This window comes from Aspergillus ruber (genome assembly GCF_000600275.1).
Source record: "Aspergillus ruber CBS 135680 unplaced genomic scaffold scaffold00001, whole genome shotgun sequence".
Lineage (NCBI taxonomy): Eukaryota > Fungi > Ascomycota > Eurotiomycetes > Eurotiales > Aspergillaceae > Aspergillus > Aspergillus ruber.
This window is the reverse complement of record NW_024467297.1, coordinates 1,248,146-1,263,388: the sequence shown is the minus strand read 5'-3', so window position 1 is coordinate 1,263,388 and position 15,243 is coordinate 1,248,146. Positions and strand designations below refer to the sequence as shown.

At 48.1% G+C, this 15,243-nt stretch overlaps 6 protein-coding genes across 6 annotated transcripts; 3 read left to right on the top strand and 3 right to left on the bottom strand.

Annotated features, from left to right (window-relative positions):
- Nucleotides 1-462: 462 nt before the first annotated feature.
- Nucleotides 463-2,975, bottom strand: EURHEDRAFT_445236 (WD40 repeat domain-containing protein; the record flags this gene model as incomplete). The annotated part of the gene is made up of 2 exons (XM_040783520.1): nucleotides 463-2,105; nucleotides 2,327-2,975. The coding sequence occupies 2 exons, from the start codon at nucleotides 2,973-2,975 to the stop codon at nucleotides 463-465; spliced, it is 2,292 nt and encodes a 763-aa protein (XP_040643528.1).
- A 691-nt stretch (nucleotides 2,976-3,666) lies between these two features.
- Nucleotides 3,667-5,233, top strand: EURHEDRAFT_407840 (Rab geranylgeranyltransferase BET4). Its single transcript, XM_040780677.1, has 4 exons — nucleotides 3,667-3,738; nucleotides 3,792-3,902; nucleotides 3,958-4,546; nucleotides 4,603-5,233. Exons 1-4 carry the CDS (start codon nucleotides 3,730-3,732, stop codon nucleotides 4,989-4,991), a joined length of 1,098 nt encoding a protein of 365 aa, XP_040643527.1. The 5' UTR covers nucleotides 3,667-3,729; the 3' UTR covers nucleotides 4,992-5,233.
- A 508-nt stretch (nucleotides 5,234-5,741) lies between these two features.
- Nucleotides 5,742-8,548, top strand: EURHEDRAFT_398988 (putative GTPase activating protein (Gyp5); the record flags this gene model as incomplete). Its single annotated transcript, XM_040779889.1, has 4 exons — nucleotides 5,742-5,780; nucleotides 5,839-7,434; nucleotides 7,491-8,432; nucleotides 8,486-8,548. 4 exons carry the CDS (start codon nucleotides 5,742-5,744, stop codon nucleotides 8,546-8,548), a joined length of 2,640 nt encoding a protein of 879 aa, XP_040643526.1.
- A 319-nt stretch (nucleotides 8,549-8,867) lies between these two features.
- EURHEDRAFT_407838 (Dabb family protein) lies at nucleotides 8,868-9,515 on the bottom strand. Its single transcript, XM_040780676.1, has 2 exons — nucleotides 9,278-9,515; nucleotides 8,868-9,213 (listed from the first exon to the last, which is right to left on the bottom strand). The coding sequence occupies exons 1-2, from the start codon at nucleotides 9,377-9,379 to the stop codon at nucleotides 9,001-9,003; spliced, it is 315 nt and encodes a 104-aa protein (XP_040643525.1). The 5' UTR covers nucleotides 9,380-9,515; the 3' UTR covers nucleotides 8,868-9,000.
- A 753-nt stretch (nucleotides 9,516-10,268) lies between these two features.
- Nucleotides 10,269-12,934, bottom strand: EURHEDRAFT_511991 (uncharacterized protein; the record flags this gene model as incomplete). Its single annotated transcript, XM_040786019.1, has 2 exons — nucleotides 10,269-10,761; nucleotides 12,351-12,934. The coding sequence occupies 2 exons, from the start codon at nucleotides 12,932-12,934 to the stop codon at nucleotides 10,269-10,271; spliced, it is 1,077 nt and encodes a 358-aa protein (XP_040643524.1).
- Nucleotides 12,935-13,754: 820 nt separating this feature from the next.
- EURHEDRAFT_445689 (MRG family protein) lies at nucleotides 13,755-15,118 on the top strand (the record flags this gene model as incomplete). The annotated part of the gene is made up of 4 exons (XM_040783547.1): nucleotides 13,755-13,918; nucleotides 14,123-14,360; nucleotides 14,460-14,844; nucleotides 14,907-15,118. The coding sequence occupies 4 exons, from the start codon at nucleotides 13,755-13,757 to the stop codon at nucleotides 15,116-15,118; spliced, it is 999 nt and encodes a 332-aa protein (XP_040643523.1).
- Nucleotides 15,119-15,243: the final 125 nt, after the last annotated feature.

The following is a 15,243-nucleotide window of genomic DNA, read 5'->3' as shown; positions in this document are numbered from 1 at the left end:
GGGGAGAAGGAGAAGGAGAAGGAGAAGGAGAAGGAGAAGGAGAAGATGGAAAGGTCTACGGAGTATTTATCCAGCTGGGCTATGTACTAAATCATTAGTACGGCACTCGGTATTCTTGTTGAGAGGGGATTCCGATCGGATATCCGAACTGTACTGTATTCAGTGTTTTGATCGGCGCGAGATCCATCAGCTGGGCGATCGATATTCCTTAGCATGAACCACGGTTCGCCAACGAAAATAAAACACAATTCATTCTGCAAAGAAAAAAAAAAAAAAAAAAAAAAAAAAAAAAAAAAAAAAAAAAAAAAAAAAAAAAAAACTATTATTCAATTGAACTGTAAAAATAATATGCTGGGTATCTCAAAGAATATCCTATCAGTAACAAACCAATGTCTCTGTACATGCACCGGGAAGAATATTAGGAAAAGGACAGGAAAACAGGACATATATCGGTCCATCCAATCAGCGAATAACCTCGTCTCCAAGCGTTTCAACACCCTCAAACTCCTCAAGAAGCGGACTTCCGCCAAGGGGGCTAGAATCATTTGCCGTCTTGCCGGTTCCACCCCATACCTCATGGAATTTAACCGTCCTATCGGTAGATGCGACGATAATGCAGCCCTCCTCCAACGTGCGTGAACACCACAACCCTCCCTCCTTGGCCTTCGGTTCTACTGGTGTTCTGAGACGTGGACAAAGCACGGTCGACCCATCTCGGCTCATCACGTTCGGAGTACTTGGTCTCGAAGTGTCGAGCGAGCACCTTTCTCTTTCCTCCGGTGTTAAGTAACGCGGACACCCGGGGTAACGAATTGCATAGAGGGCCCGTCCGCACTCAACAAATTCATTGTTCGTCACGCCGTCCCAACTAGTCCCACCAGGACCCCATGGTATTGCAGCAATTTGCTCACAACTGGGCCACGCAAAGACAGCAATCCGAATTGGATGCTCGGGTCGTGCAAACCCAAATGTCGCAACAATCTCTCGGTGGGTGTTGCTCCAGATTAGACTGGTCACTTGAGAGTGGACATCGATCGTGGCCAAACAGGACCCAGACGGCGTGTGAAAGAAACGGATTGTTCGATCATTCGTACCGCCTCCCGTCGCGACAAGAGACGGTTGCCAGGGAGCAAATGCGATGGCCTTTACTGCTGCAGAATGGAATAATCGATGTTTGTGTCTGTTGAGTGGCACAAAAGCCATTTGATCTCCAGAGATCACATTACTGGTATAATTAAGAATGGGTGGCGCCAAGGGACTGAATCGAGATTGAATCCAAGAGGGGATTAAATGACTGATGAGGCGCCGTCCGCTGAATGCATGTTGCACAGTGGTCTGCGAACTGTGGCAAGATACAGCGCTCTGGCATCGCGTCGTAGCAGAATGCTGGGAATGGCAGGAAGACCGTGATTCACATCGGACTTCCTGAGGTTCCTGCGACGGGATAATCTCGCGGAGGTCAAAGAGCAAACAGGAGTTGTCATTTCCACCAGTCGCAAGATAAATGTCGTCGGGAGACCAGGCAAGGCCACAGATCGACTGAGTGTGGGCAGATATTTTAGCAAGCAAGGTCAGGGCTCCGTTCCAGTAGTATCTGTCCCGTACGCTGTTATCTGGCCATTCCACCGAGTAGTACCAGACATTACCGCATTCGTCACCAACAACGAGGTCCTCGACGTCCACCTCGAAGTCGAATTTCTGAGAATATCGGCGCGAATGGGTCGGTTTGAATGATACACACGTAATTGGGTCCGGTTGATCAATCTCAAATCGCACGTTGGTAGTATCGAACGGACTCCACAAGGTCAACGTGCGTTCTCGTCTACCAACAGCCAATATGCTTTTCTCACCATCTTCGGAGGAAAAGGACAGAGATGTCACATAATTTGAGGGGCGTTGTTCTTGGAGTGGTGGATGCAGCAGTCTCAAAGCTTCGTTCCAGAGAAAAACGCGATGACCAAGGCCGACTGCTAGGTATCCTGTGGTGGCTGAATATGCCAAGAGCGAGCAATAAAAATCATCGCGAAGATGGGGAGCATCCAATATCCGGAAAGGCTGAGTCGGTACGGCTTTCTCATTGTGATCTCTGGTTGCTGCCTTTGATCCTATAGAATTTGATAACGGTCAGTTACGCTGCAATATGGATAATAAAGCATGGTATCATGTTTCTTTCTCCACAATAGACGCCTTATTACCCAAGCATGAATGCAATTGTATAGCAAAATACAATCACATGCCTCCCAGGTGGACCATCTCACTGAGTTTGTACTCTTCACGTAGATACCATTTTTTAGGACTGTGGCAGGAGTGGAATGTTTGAACTTACCCTGATCTCCATCTGTTCTTATCCAAGCACCATCTTTCCAAACAGAAGGAGAAAATCGGTCATGGCCAAGGGAGGATGGGCTTGATGTGGCCTCGGATGGCGGGCTCAAGTTGCATGTGTTGAGTAGTCGTGATGCAGGGTCGATCTCAAGCGCAACCGCTAGACGAGACTCGTGTCTCTCAGGCGCCTCGGGTAATGTAGGCTGCGAGAAGAACTCGGCAATATGCATAGGAGCAGTCGTTCCACTGTTTAAAAGGCCACCATTACCATCAGGTACTGCCACAGATGGCTGGTTACCTTGCGCTGCTGATCTGCCCCCAACGTTCCAAACAGCCCCAAAGCTCACTTGTCTACCAGCACTCCTGGTCCTTTGCATATTAATTGAACCCGCGATAACCGAGTCATTGACCAGATGGGGACTGTAGTGAGGGCTGCGTACGTGTTGAGGGCCTCGTCTCGGGCTTATGGGCCTCATTCTGCGAGCGGGTCGAAATGGATCCACCCGTTTCGAGCGTCGTCGTAGAAGCTTTTCGTCAGGTGATAGTTCGCGAGGATGTTTAGACACCTGAAACGATGTTGAAGGAGGGTTTGTGAATTCTCGTTGGGGAATGAACCGGTCTGGAGACATTGGGCTTCTCGACTGCTTCATGAGGCGTGCGTTTGCATAGCGTCTCGTCTTGCGACGACCTCTGTCTTCGGAAATATTTGCATCACGCAGCACGTGCTCTATTGATGGTAGATTGCTGGGGATGCGGCCCGTTTGGCGTCTGCTGTTTTTGCTCAGCGATATTTCAAAGACGTCACCAGTATCCACAGGTGTCATCCAAAACGGTCGATACGGGTGCACACTGATATTTGGAGGAGAAGGGGAGAGCCCTGTCTCGGGTATCGGGGTTGCAGGTCCGGATTCATCTTCGCTTGAGCTATCCCTTATAAGCTCGGGAGGAGTTGAAGGACTGATTGGGGTGTCGAAAGTAAGACCTTCCCAGGAATAACCTCTCGAGTGTGTTGCTTCCGCAAAGGAAGGCATTGGAGTTTGCTGTGGATAGACGGAATGAGCAAGATAGTACTATGTAGTAATGGCCGGCAAAAGCGCTGTGAGCCCTGGACAATTGGAAAAGAGCGTTAACTGGGCCAATCGGCAGCACTCTGGGCCATAAAAAGAATGCTATAAATTTGCGAGCGTTTAGAGAATAGAAGAGCCTCCCTGTAGACTCTCAGAAAGACCGTGAGATGGAAAAGAAAAGGAAAACTGGCCTAAATAGGAAAGCGTTGTAGATAAATGCACGTGACTGCGGAGGAGGCAGTCACGTCCCCTGTCCCGGTAACTCTCCCATATCGTGAATGGGCCAGAGAAAAACCAGTGTTATTTCCCCAGAAAATATACAGGACATCAGGTCACAATGGCTAGTGTAAGGCCTCACATATCCTTATTGCGTTTCTCGATTAACGATGGTTGCGGCAGCATGGTGTTCCCCGCCAACGCTCCGTAGAAGAGCGGTCCCAAGAAGCCCGTCAGCAAGAGATTCGCAAGATCGAGAAATATCAGGAGTTGGATCGGTCAGTCCATGATAAGGTGACTAGATTTACATTTATGTGGTTTTACAGAGTCACTGATTGATCGTGACCAGATTGATCAGCACCAATATACACCGGAAACCCTCCAGAATATCTCCGAGTTGCTGAGCAGCAACCCTGAGTACTATAGCGTGTGGAACTATCGACGGCAGGTTCTGCGACATGAATTCTCGCAAGCAGCATCGTCCGACCCAGAAGATGCAGGCATTGGTCGGATAGTGGATCTCATTAAGAGCGATTTGCTGTTTCTGATCCCCCTCCTTCGCAGTTTTCCCAAGTGTTATTGGATTTGGAACTATCGTTTATGGCTGTTGGAAGAAGCCAAGCACCTTCTCCCTCTCCCACTCGCGCGGAGGTTATGGCAAGAAGAATTGGCGCTTGTTGGTAAGATGCTGAGCTTAGACAGCAGAAACTTTCACGGTTGGGGGTATAGGCGCTTCGTGGTCGAAACACTGGAGACATTGCCATCAGAGGGAACGACAAGGAAGACCATGGCGCCAGAGGAATTTGAATACGCAAAGAAGATGATAGGCACCAATCTCTCCAATTTTTCGGCTTGGCACTATCGGACGAAACTGATTCAACGGCTTCTAGATGAGAACTCTGCTAATGACCAGGAGCGGAAAAAGATGCTCAATGATGGTTTGTTAATCGTTTCCCGAAAGAAGTCTTTTTATATGCTAATGTCACGGCAACAGAGTTGGATCTAATCCACCGCGCTCTATGTGACCCGTACGACCAGTCTCTTTGGTTTTATCACCAGAACATAATGTGTACTTTTGATCCGTCGCTAGCGGGATCGACCATGGCGCCCAATCTAAGCACCTCGGAGCGTTTAGAATATGTGCAGCGGGAGATCGACGAAATTCAAGAGCTGTCAGACGGAGCGGAGGACTGCAAATATATCTACCAGGGATTGATTGACTGTACTCTACTGATGTGCAAGATCCAAGGGACGATGCCCAGTGGAGAGCAAAAGAAGAATATCTTGAGCTGGCTCTCAGAACTAAAAAGGCTGGATCCACTACGGCAAGGACGATGGCTGGATTTCGAAAGGTCGCTAGAAAAGACCAGCAAAGACACCTGACGCAAAGACTCGCCTCTCAATCAATTATCTCAAGCAATGGAATGCAGGACGGTCGCACATAGACGCCGTATCCTGTACACATCCTGCGGGCTCCGTGCATATGGAAATCTCTCTTGAAGACGCGTTAAGTGGCGGGAAGCAACTGTTATAGGGATCCTTAGATATGGAAGATTATTATACGAATTAAATAATTCTTCCTGTATTGTATTCTAACAAGAGAGAAGCCTCTTCAAATCTCCTTGTCAGCATCCCCTATGCACACCGATAAGTGTAGACCGTAAAATACTAAGCTTGTCCCTGAACCGCCGTTGAGTGGGCGGTGGGCCTCTTACAGCCAATAAAAATCCGCCATACCCCGTTTCTGCCGTCCTCCATGTTCCGCTATAAAGCAAAACGACAACCGCCGGTCATAAACAACAACCAAAATAAACCCGATCCCTTCAAACGATTCGAGTCGTTTAGATTATTGACTTGTGTGCCGTCGAGATATACAATTGTTTGATATTTGCATCCCTTGTTGCGACCGGTAGCATTTTCGCAGCTATTTTCTTCCTCCCTCTTGCCCCTGCGGAGTTGCTGCTTCCGCCGGGTCTCTTCCTTCGTTCTCCGGGGTCTCTTCCCCTGGTCTTCCTTCCCATGGATGACTGTTACGATACGTAGACATTATACGGTCTTTGGAATTGAGTTCCTCACACTTTCTTCTGTCGTCGTCTGATTGAGATTCCGCTGCTCCAGCTGGTCGGGTTCAGCATGTCTTCGTCCAGACGCAACAGCAGGGAATATGAAGGGGTAAGCGCTAAGCGAGAATTACTGAGAAACATAAAAGCTTATAAAATTCGTCCATCAGGAATCCTACGATGACGCTTCGGAATCACATCACCGTCAAAATGAACTTACAGTTACCATCCCTCAATCGAATTCGACACGTTCCTTGACAGATAGCCCTCCGAGTGGAACGGGAGCAACACCGCAATTCAGCGAAGCCCCTTCCTTCCCACCAGCTCCCCATCAGAACGAGGTGGAGGATAAAGCAAGCGACGAAAAAATGGATGAGATTGATTCGGAAAATGCGGTATCAGATTCGGAGGAAACTCCCCGGAAGAAAAAGTCCCAGAAATCCCCCTTGTTGACCGCTCATCGCCTATCTACCACCTCCCTCGACGACGTGAACTTGACTGGGAACAAAGAGGACGAGGCTGTGGTTGACGGAATGGGCCAGGAGCCCAACACAAATACTCCGCCCGAGCATTCGACGGAATCTCCTGTCCAGGGCTCACGTCTTCAGGGCTTGTCTGGAACTCTCCCATCCGTCCCATGGGGACCTCCTCCAGTCAATAAGAACCCCCCTCCCCCTCCTGCTGCTGCCGCTGCGCCGCCGCCGCCTCCGACCAGAAAATTAACCAGCCCATTCGCATGGCTTTCGCGAAGCTCGACGTCAAAAGAAACCAAGTCTCCGCCGCAGTCTACGGACGGCAGCCGCAGAAACACCGCTGCCTCGGTGTCTACGGTCAACAGCAATCCGGAACTGGCCGGCCGATTCGGAGAATGGGATGATGCACGTGGTTCGAAACCTAGGAGCAACAGCCTGAAAGACCAATTCAGATTGCTGAGATTGCGAGAGGAAGCCGCTGCCGTTTCGGAGAATGGAGAGGCAAACGGAACCTCGGGACAATCTGACGGCCCTCCCAGCGTCCCAGAACAAAGCGAAAATGATGCCTTCACTTCACCACCATCAGCGACTACTACATCTCCGCCAAATGTGCCGCCCACAGTCAACCCCAACCTCGCTCCAGGAACAGTCTCGGGATACTCTACCTCCGCAAGTGATGCGTCTGTCCCAGTCGACTGGGAGTTATGGCAACAACTGGTAAACCATGGACCACAGGCTTTAAGTAGCTCCGAGGCACTGAACGCTGCTATCAAGCGTGGTATCCCGCAAACCATCCGCGGGGTAATTTGGCAAGTTCTGGCTGACAGCAAGAATCTTGAACTCGAGGAAGTCTACAGAGATCTTGTTGTCCGGGGCACTGATAAAGAAAAAGAGCGCCATAGGAACTCCAACGGTCAGGTCAACGGCGAAAAGGAATCTCTGTTCTCGTCACGTTCTTCTGTTCGATCAGACAACTCCGCCTCTGGTACTCATTCCAATAACGGATCGTCGCCCAGTCCCACCCAAGACCCTGATGCTGAGAAGCAGGCCAAGGAGCAAGCAGTAATCGACGCTGCCAAGAAGAAGAAAGCAAAGGATGATGCTCTTGCTCTCCAGAAACTGGAGAAGACTATTCGAAGAGATTTGGGTGCGCGTACCAGTTATTCCCGGTACTTCGTCTCTCAAGGGAACCAGGAAGGGCTGTTTGGTCTTTGTAAGGCGTATGCCCTATATGATGAGCAGGTTGGGTACGCTCAAGGGATGAACTTTATCGCCATGCCATTGTTATTCAATGTAAGTTTCCGCAAAGTCATCTTGAGCGTCTGAAGAAAGCTGATCGAGTACCACAGATGGACGAAGTTGATGCATTTTCGCTACTCGTCAAACTTATGAACAAATACGGATTGCGAGAGATGTTTGTTCATGACATGCCAGGCCTACACCGCAGCCTTTTCCTGTACGAGCGTCTGCTAGAAGATGTGGAGCCAGCTGTTTACTGTCACCTACGCAGGCGTGGTGTCCCACCGCAGCTTTACGCAACGCAGTGGTTTTTGACGCTTTTTGCTTATCGATTCCCATTGCAACTGGTTTTGCGAATTTATGACCTCATTTTTGAAGAAGGGCTTGAAACCACGATCTTGAAGTTTGGTGTGGCAATCATGCGTCGGAATGCCCAGGGTCTTCTTGAACAGAAGGACATGAGTTCCTTATCGCTCTTCTTGAAAGAACGAGTGTTCGATGCGTACATTGACAAGCAGCCGTCAGCATCTTCGATATTGGAATCTGGTTTCTTTGGAAGTTCCGGTGCTGCTGACAAAGAGGTTTATCGCGCAGATATCCTTGTCCAGGATGCCTGCGATGTGCCACTCACACCCGAAATGATCAAAGAATACACGACCGAATGGGAAGAAAAGGTTCAAACTGAAAAGGAGCGTGAAGCGGAGCTCGAAGGACTGAAACACACCGTCTCCATCCAGAGCACTCGAATTCGAGTACTCGAAGAGCAGGCTGAGACGTCTGACAAGGAGCATGTGCAACTAGCATCAGAGCTTGTTCATGTCAAGGTAGAGAACGAGGAACTGAGCGACTTAACTGACGCCTTGAAAATGCAAGTTGGCGAGCTTAAGGTAGTGCTTGACAAGCAGCCGACTGAGGTTGAAGAGAAGCTTCAGACTGAGATGGACCGCATTATGAAACGTAACCTCGAGGTCCAAAATGAGAACCGATCCATGGTGGAACAAATGGCAGAGATGGAGAAAGAACTCGTGGAGGCGAAAATGAAATATGCCGAAGTAAGTCAAGCGTCTCAAGCAATGATGATCCGGTCTAATGCGTTGTTCTCTAGATCCATGAGAACCATGAAAGCCTGAAGCAGAAATGGAGTGACCTCCGCAAAGCCCTCGGCTAATGGACTAGCTAGGCTACTCGTCTATTTTGCTCTATTTGTTTCCCCTCCGTTACGACTTCCTTTCCTTCCTATGTACATCTAAACCCTGACGACCTGCTATCAACATATTCCTTGGAGTTCACTATTCTGGGAGGTGTCAACCTCACTCAATTTTTCTCCACTTGGTCCCAAAATTGGTCCCAAAGCCGTCCATTTCGCTTATGACAGCTCATGTATGTGCTGGTATCATGTATTGTGTGTCTCTTTTTGCCTCCCTTTTATTTTTTGGATGGCCCACAGGGAGTTTATTGTCATGTCTGTCATGTTTTTTGCAAGCATTGTTATCAATGTTTTGTAATGGGATGTTATTCAGTTACCTGGACGAGCGAAACGAGCATGCCTGCGGTATGCAAATGTACATCATGAAATAAAATAGAGAATTGTTATATCATATCCACAAATAAATCTGATATTCACAGAACGCTCTCATAATACGCCATAAGGAAATCCTCTCTCACAGGTCCAGCAACAGCCTTGAGCGCCTTATGCGCCTCACACTCCGAATCGTAGTACTTCATATCGTCCAACGAGGCGAATGTCGTCTTAACCGAGAGATTGAATCCCTTATTCCGGGGATCAGGGAAGGACTTTCCAACTGCCGTGCTGAGGATGTAGGGTTTGCCGTCCTGTATTTTGTCAGAATCATGGATTGCAATAGCAAGAGTAAAATAGTAAGGCGAGGAGGGGTACTTTGACGGCGGTTTTTGCAAGGGTTTTGTATTGTTCGAGGACGCGATTGAGGTCTTCGTCGTTGGGGATTTTGAAAAGGGTAATTCGTTCGATGGGGGCCATTTTTATTGGTTTCCAGGCGTTTTCTTGAAATTGATAGAAATAGATATAAGGGAAGATTGTTCTACTCTGTAATCTGTAACTGCGGGGGAGCTCTCATATGTACCCGTGGAGTACTCTATAGACTTAATTCCGACGGATGTCGGATGTTCGTCCGGCTGTTTCTTATCGGAAGTCGCGACGCAACAAGTGGATTATAAATGCAAGAGTAAATAATTCGAGTGCTGATAGTGAGAACGTCATTTACTTGTCTATTTACACGGGTATCTTATTTCGTTCTTCCCTCGTATTCCAGCAGACGCCAATAAGAGGTGTATCGGAGTGCGGAATATTTGCTCATGGATGCGCAAAATTCCGCGCGGGTATTTCTTTTGTCGCGGAATGTTGAGAGTTGGGCATGATAGGCAGGATGAGCACGCCATGACAATGGTAGGAAATGATGTGCCCTAGATAAAATCCGTGCAATACAATATCACCCGACTGCATGGTGCTGACATGGTATCTCGCACATTTTGTCACGGTGTCGTCGCTATTGGTGGCTGCAGAGTGTCGTTCGTGATAGTCGAAGGGTCTCTAGCTGGAACTGATGAATGCTGGGAATGGAGCATCGGGGGGAGCACATTTTAAAGAAACTCGGGGTAGTTTGGACTGTCGTCTGCGTTTTGCAAAGGGCGCCGTTCTCTTGATTCCATAACCTCGCTAGCCGTAGATTTTGTGGCTTGTGACCATCCTTTCTGCTCCAAGCGTACTCAGGGGCACATGTGTGATGGAAGCCATTGCCTCTCGAAGCTTAGCCCACGGAGTAATTGCTCCTAGGCACGCCGTTGCTGTGCGCGAAACCCTTCCAACAAGCATCCCCGTCCTCAACCCCAAAGTAGAGCGAACACGCGACTCAACTATTATTCACCGGCTCCGGACGACTCTTGAAGATCATCTTAAATTTCACAATCTCCCGAATCTCCAACTCATCCGTTTCACCTCGCCGCTGCACAATCGCAATCGGCTGCGGTAACTTCTTCACCTCCCCCGTCATCCTTTGATACCGACCAACGTACAGATAGACCCTTTTCATCCAGCTGGTATCGTCTTTGTTTGTAGTTTGCGGGGCGTAATCCGGGAACATCAGTTTACCGAGGGGGGTTTCGTAGGTGGCTCCTGTAGCGGTAGGGGCAGTATCATTGTCGACTAAATACTGATCCTGCGACTGTTGCTCATCTAGTTGCCGTTCCCCCGTTGGGGGCAAGTTGATTGTGCCCTGGAGTTCGAGGAGGGCGAGGCCGGAAGGCGTTTGGAGGAGGTTTGGGAGGGGATTGTCATGTGGGTTTGAAGAAGAGATTGCACGCGGATAAAGGGGAATGGATGGCATTTTAATTCGATGGTCGATTCTTGATATATTGTCGAAGAGTAAGTCCAGACGTGAAGAGCTTCTCCTGGTACTGAGAGTCAGTTGCGACGTGGAATATGGAAAAGACGGAAAAAGAAACGCGTCGCATCGTGTCGGCCGGCGATAAGGATTGATAAGATCTCGGTAGTATGAAGTATAAACGTCTCTACTTCTTGTAGACATCTATTCTTTTTGCTCTACGATGAGGTGTCTTGCTTTGGATTGAATTCACGCATTGGATTGGCAGTACAAATCCTCCGTCGTCTTTTGTTGGCGATGCCAGAAACAAACGAGACCTCTTGGCCACCAAACAACTAAGTATAACCATGGGGGTTCTCCTTTAGCATTTGGCGACTTAGGAAGAGAGCTTTCATTGAGAAATAGATAAAAGATAGCGTTGTCCTGGTAGAATGACCAGAGCTCAACACTCAGCGGTGAATGCAAACCATGAAAAACAACTAAACCTTCATCATTCACTGCCCTTAGCAGTCTGGCATCTTCCTTCAGCCCCTCCTTTTCACAGCCATTCATCTCTCCTTTATGTCTGAACTCTCCCATCATCTTGTATATAGTGACTTAATAATAATTTCGACCCTATACGTGCCATTTTCCGTCGCATTTTCTGAATCGTTGATATCCACGGAAAGGTTTCGATAAACGAATTCACAGCCACCAGGGATTCGAAGACAAGCTGACCACATGGCACCAGGTGTCAACAGACAACGATTCGCTGGAAGAAGACCGAGGCATCCGTCCAAAATGTCCCACACGGCCTCCAAGATGTGGCGTTCGGACCAATCTAAAGAATACGAAGCATTTGCACGAGCTCGCTGCAACTATACCTACATCGCCCCTCTTTCACCAGTCCTTCCCCGTACCTGGCCCGAGTGGATCAAGCACCGTCTGTTGATCCAAGAAGAAGTGCAATCTCAAGAGCTGCGACGTTTGGCGATTAAGACATTGGTGAGCAGGATCCAGGAAACTATCGAGGAATACCAGCCTCCGTTCGCGGATAAGACATTTGAAGACCATCTTTCATCAGTGCTGGCCCGAGAATCCATTTGGCTTCCTTCATACACTGCTCCACCGGATAGAGAACAGGCTCCGTGGCCAACTCACGACGAGATGAAGCGTGAAGGAAACCAGAAAGGCAAGCCGGGGTATTGCAGTCTTCTGCCCTTGCCCCGTACCCCAGGAGAATCCACATCCACTTGGAAACAGCGTTCTCCTATTGTGCCTTTCCATTTTGACGAGGTTGGTCATCTCAATGCGGAGGAAGAGGGCAGTCCTGAGCATGAGACCGATGAGAACATGCTTCTTCTCGTTGGCAGCTTTTTGCTGAAGGAACTGAATTGTTGAATGGATTGGTGACAGAAAGAGAGGGAAAATAGAGAAAGGGTTCTGGCTGGAGAGTGTTATGTTGCTGGCAACTGGTCTCTCTGATGTTGGGAAGAACTTTGCTTCTGAATGTTGCCTCATTTGTTTCAAAGAGAAGAAGAAAAAGGGAAAGAAAAAAGAAAAGAAAAGAAAAAAGAAAGGGCGTTTCTTGTCATTAAAAGCATCCCCATATCCATTGTAGTTCGTCATCACGCCGCACGATAACAAGCATCTTCTAGATTGGCAAGGCCCTGCATTGCCTGGTCCACAACATCGCCTGCACCGCCAGGGCCTTGCATTTTGCCGTATCGCAGGTCACTCAAATCACCCACAGTCGTGTCAATTTCGGACATAATCACAGTTGCATCCTGATCAATCCTAAATATGTCATGCTCAATGTTCGTACATGCCAATTCCATTTCCGATAACAGACTCGACACAGAATGATATTCCTCAGAAGACACGACATCTGTCTTCTGTCCGAACAGCTGAACGTCCATATCCATTTCTCGTCGATCATGATCATTTATGTCCATGATGCCGGACTTCATGATGGCCTTTCGAAGTTCTTCTTTTTGCTTTTCGCCATCCTTGGTTTCTTGGTCAATATTCCCGTTGACTACGTTCAGATCCTGGTCTCGGATCTCCTGCAGTTCTCGATAAAGAGTTTTGACATGCGGGTGAGAGCGCAGTTTTTTAGGGAACAGTTCCGTAAACTGTTGCAATGAGATGACCGTTGGTAGAGGACCGGGAGACAAAAGGAAACTGCTCAAAATGTATGCTTCTGAAGGGGCCATAGTTGGGTATATTCCGTTTCTTAATACACCAGATAAGGGATGACAAAATGGATGTTATGCAGTAATAAGATATCCTTTGCTTTTGTTCTTCCAAATAAGTATATCGATAGACGCGTCTGGGGCAAGATCCCGAACGGACTGATGCAGGCGTGCTCAACTGTATGACAGAAGTATCTCAATGGAACAGAGGTCAATTAATTAACAGCAGAACAAGCTGAAATGCTGATCTTAGTATTTTGTTGGGGAAGAAGCAATGAAGCATGACAGGAATAGGAGACGACGCGTCTTTTTTCTGCCCTCCGAAAGTAGAAAATCTCGTTCCACCGCCATCACCACTTCTTTCCTTTTCTTCGGCTTCATCGCTACAACTTCGGCGCTGATTCCAGAAATATTGCCGGAATAAATACTTACATTGTCTGGTCTCGTCTGCTTCTGCTATTCAAATTCATTACAACATCTGCTATCATCGACTTCCATTACTCCGTGTCTCTTCCACTATCAAGGGCGTATTCGTCTGATAACAGAGCATATCGAGTTAGAGGATAATCAGTTGTTCTCTTTCTGCTTGTTTGATTCATTTAAGCGCCTTTATTTCAACGTTATTTGCTCGTTGCGATACTCTACTGGCGATTACCGTCTTCTTGCCGTGGTGAGCAGCTGGACACACCGGCATCCCCTGCTTTCCAACTTCAGCGTTTGATCTCGCAAACTGTTGCCACCTTGCTTTATCATCAAACTAGCATCAAATCAGCATCAAAGCTGCTGAAAAAGCAAGAACCTCTTGTTGATTACATATAGAGTATCTCTTTCTTCAATCAGAATGGCGCCAGCCAACCAACTGGTTTACCACAAAGACGAGAAAGTTCTGTGTTTTCACCACGAGATACTATACGAGGCCAAGATCCTCGATATCAGGCATACTGATCAAGAGGACAAGAAGAGCCCACTGGAGTACGCAGTGCACTATAAGGGCTGGAAGAGCACGTAAGTATTACGATCTTTGCAAGCTCTCCTTATGCCAGACTGTTCTTTGTTTCCCTATATTTGATATTATCTTTTGAGCTTTATTTGCGTAACTTCGCAATCGAGTTAGTCCATTGGCACTATTAATTCCTTTCTTTTCACCCAAGCAAGAATTTGCCATTGTGGCGCTGCGCATGAATTATAACTAATCAGTTTTGCAAGTAGATGGGATGATTGGGTACCCCAAGATCGTCTCCGGAAATTCACAGACGAGAATAGGGAATTAGCCACGACTCTCCGTCGTGAAGCGGAGTCGGCCTTTCGTCAAAGAAACGCAAAGCCCACCCCTTCTTCTAAGAGACGTGGAGGTTCCGACCGCAGCTCCGCCCGGGGCAGCGAAGAACGGCAGATGTCTGTTCCTGCCCGCGGGACCAAGAGGGGGCGAGACAATGAGATTGAAAAGGTGTGTATTATCTGTTGACCCTCTATTTCGATTTTCGTAGGAGCAGCGGGCCTGTCCGCGGTGCGCGAAGAAAGTATCTTGATACTGACACCGAATCAGGAAGAAAGTTTCTATAGTCGGCCCTCAGTGAGGATTGTCATGCCAGATAACCTCAAGTCTCTCCTTGTGGACGACTGGGAAAATGTGACCAAGAATCAGCAGGTGGTTGCATTGCCAGCCAAGGCCTCAGTCAACCAAATCCTTGACGATTATTTCAACGAAGAGAAGCCGAAACGGGCTACCTCGGCTGATCTAGATGTTCTCGAGGAAGTCATCACGGGCATTAGGGAGTACTTCGATAAATCCCTCGACAAGATCCTGCTCTACAGATTCGAGCGTGAACAGTATCGTTCTCTCCGCAGCAAGTGGGAGAATGGGTCGGGCAACTTCGCTGATAAGGGTCCTCTGGATATTTATGGTGCAGAGCATTTGACCCGGCTTTTTGGTAAGCCTTTTTTTTTTTTTTTTTTTTTTTCCCATTCGAAACATTGTACTAACTGTAACCAGCTACGATGCCAGAACTCCTGGCACAAACGAATATGGACCTCCAATCCACCAACAGATTACGGGAAGAGCTCTCCAAGCTCACGATCTGGCTGAGCAAGAGTTCAGACAAGTATTTCGCGACCAAGTACATGACCGCGAGCAACGAGTATATTGAAAAGACACGAGGCGTTCCCAATCCGAACCCGGGAACGGCAACGTCACGTTTGCTCTAAGGTGGTTCCTTTTTATTATTGGAGTTGTGCAATAGGAGTTTTTCTTGTGGAGGAGATTTGGTTTCTCTTTGACATTCTGTATGGTTTGTGTTGGTTCTAATAGTATTGTTGTATGCGGTTCGAGG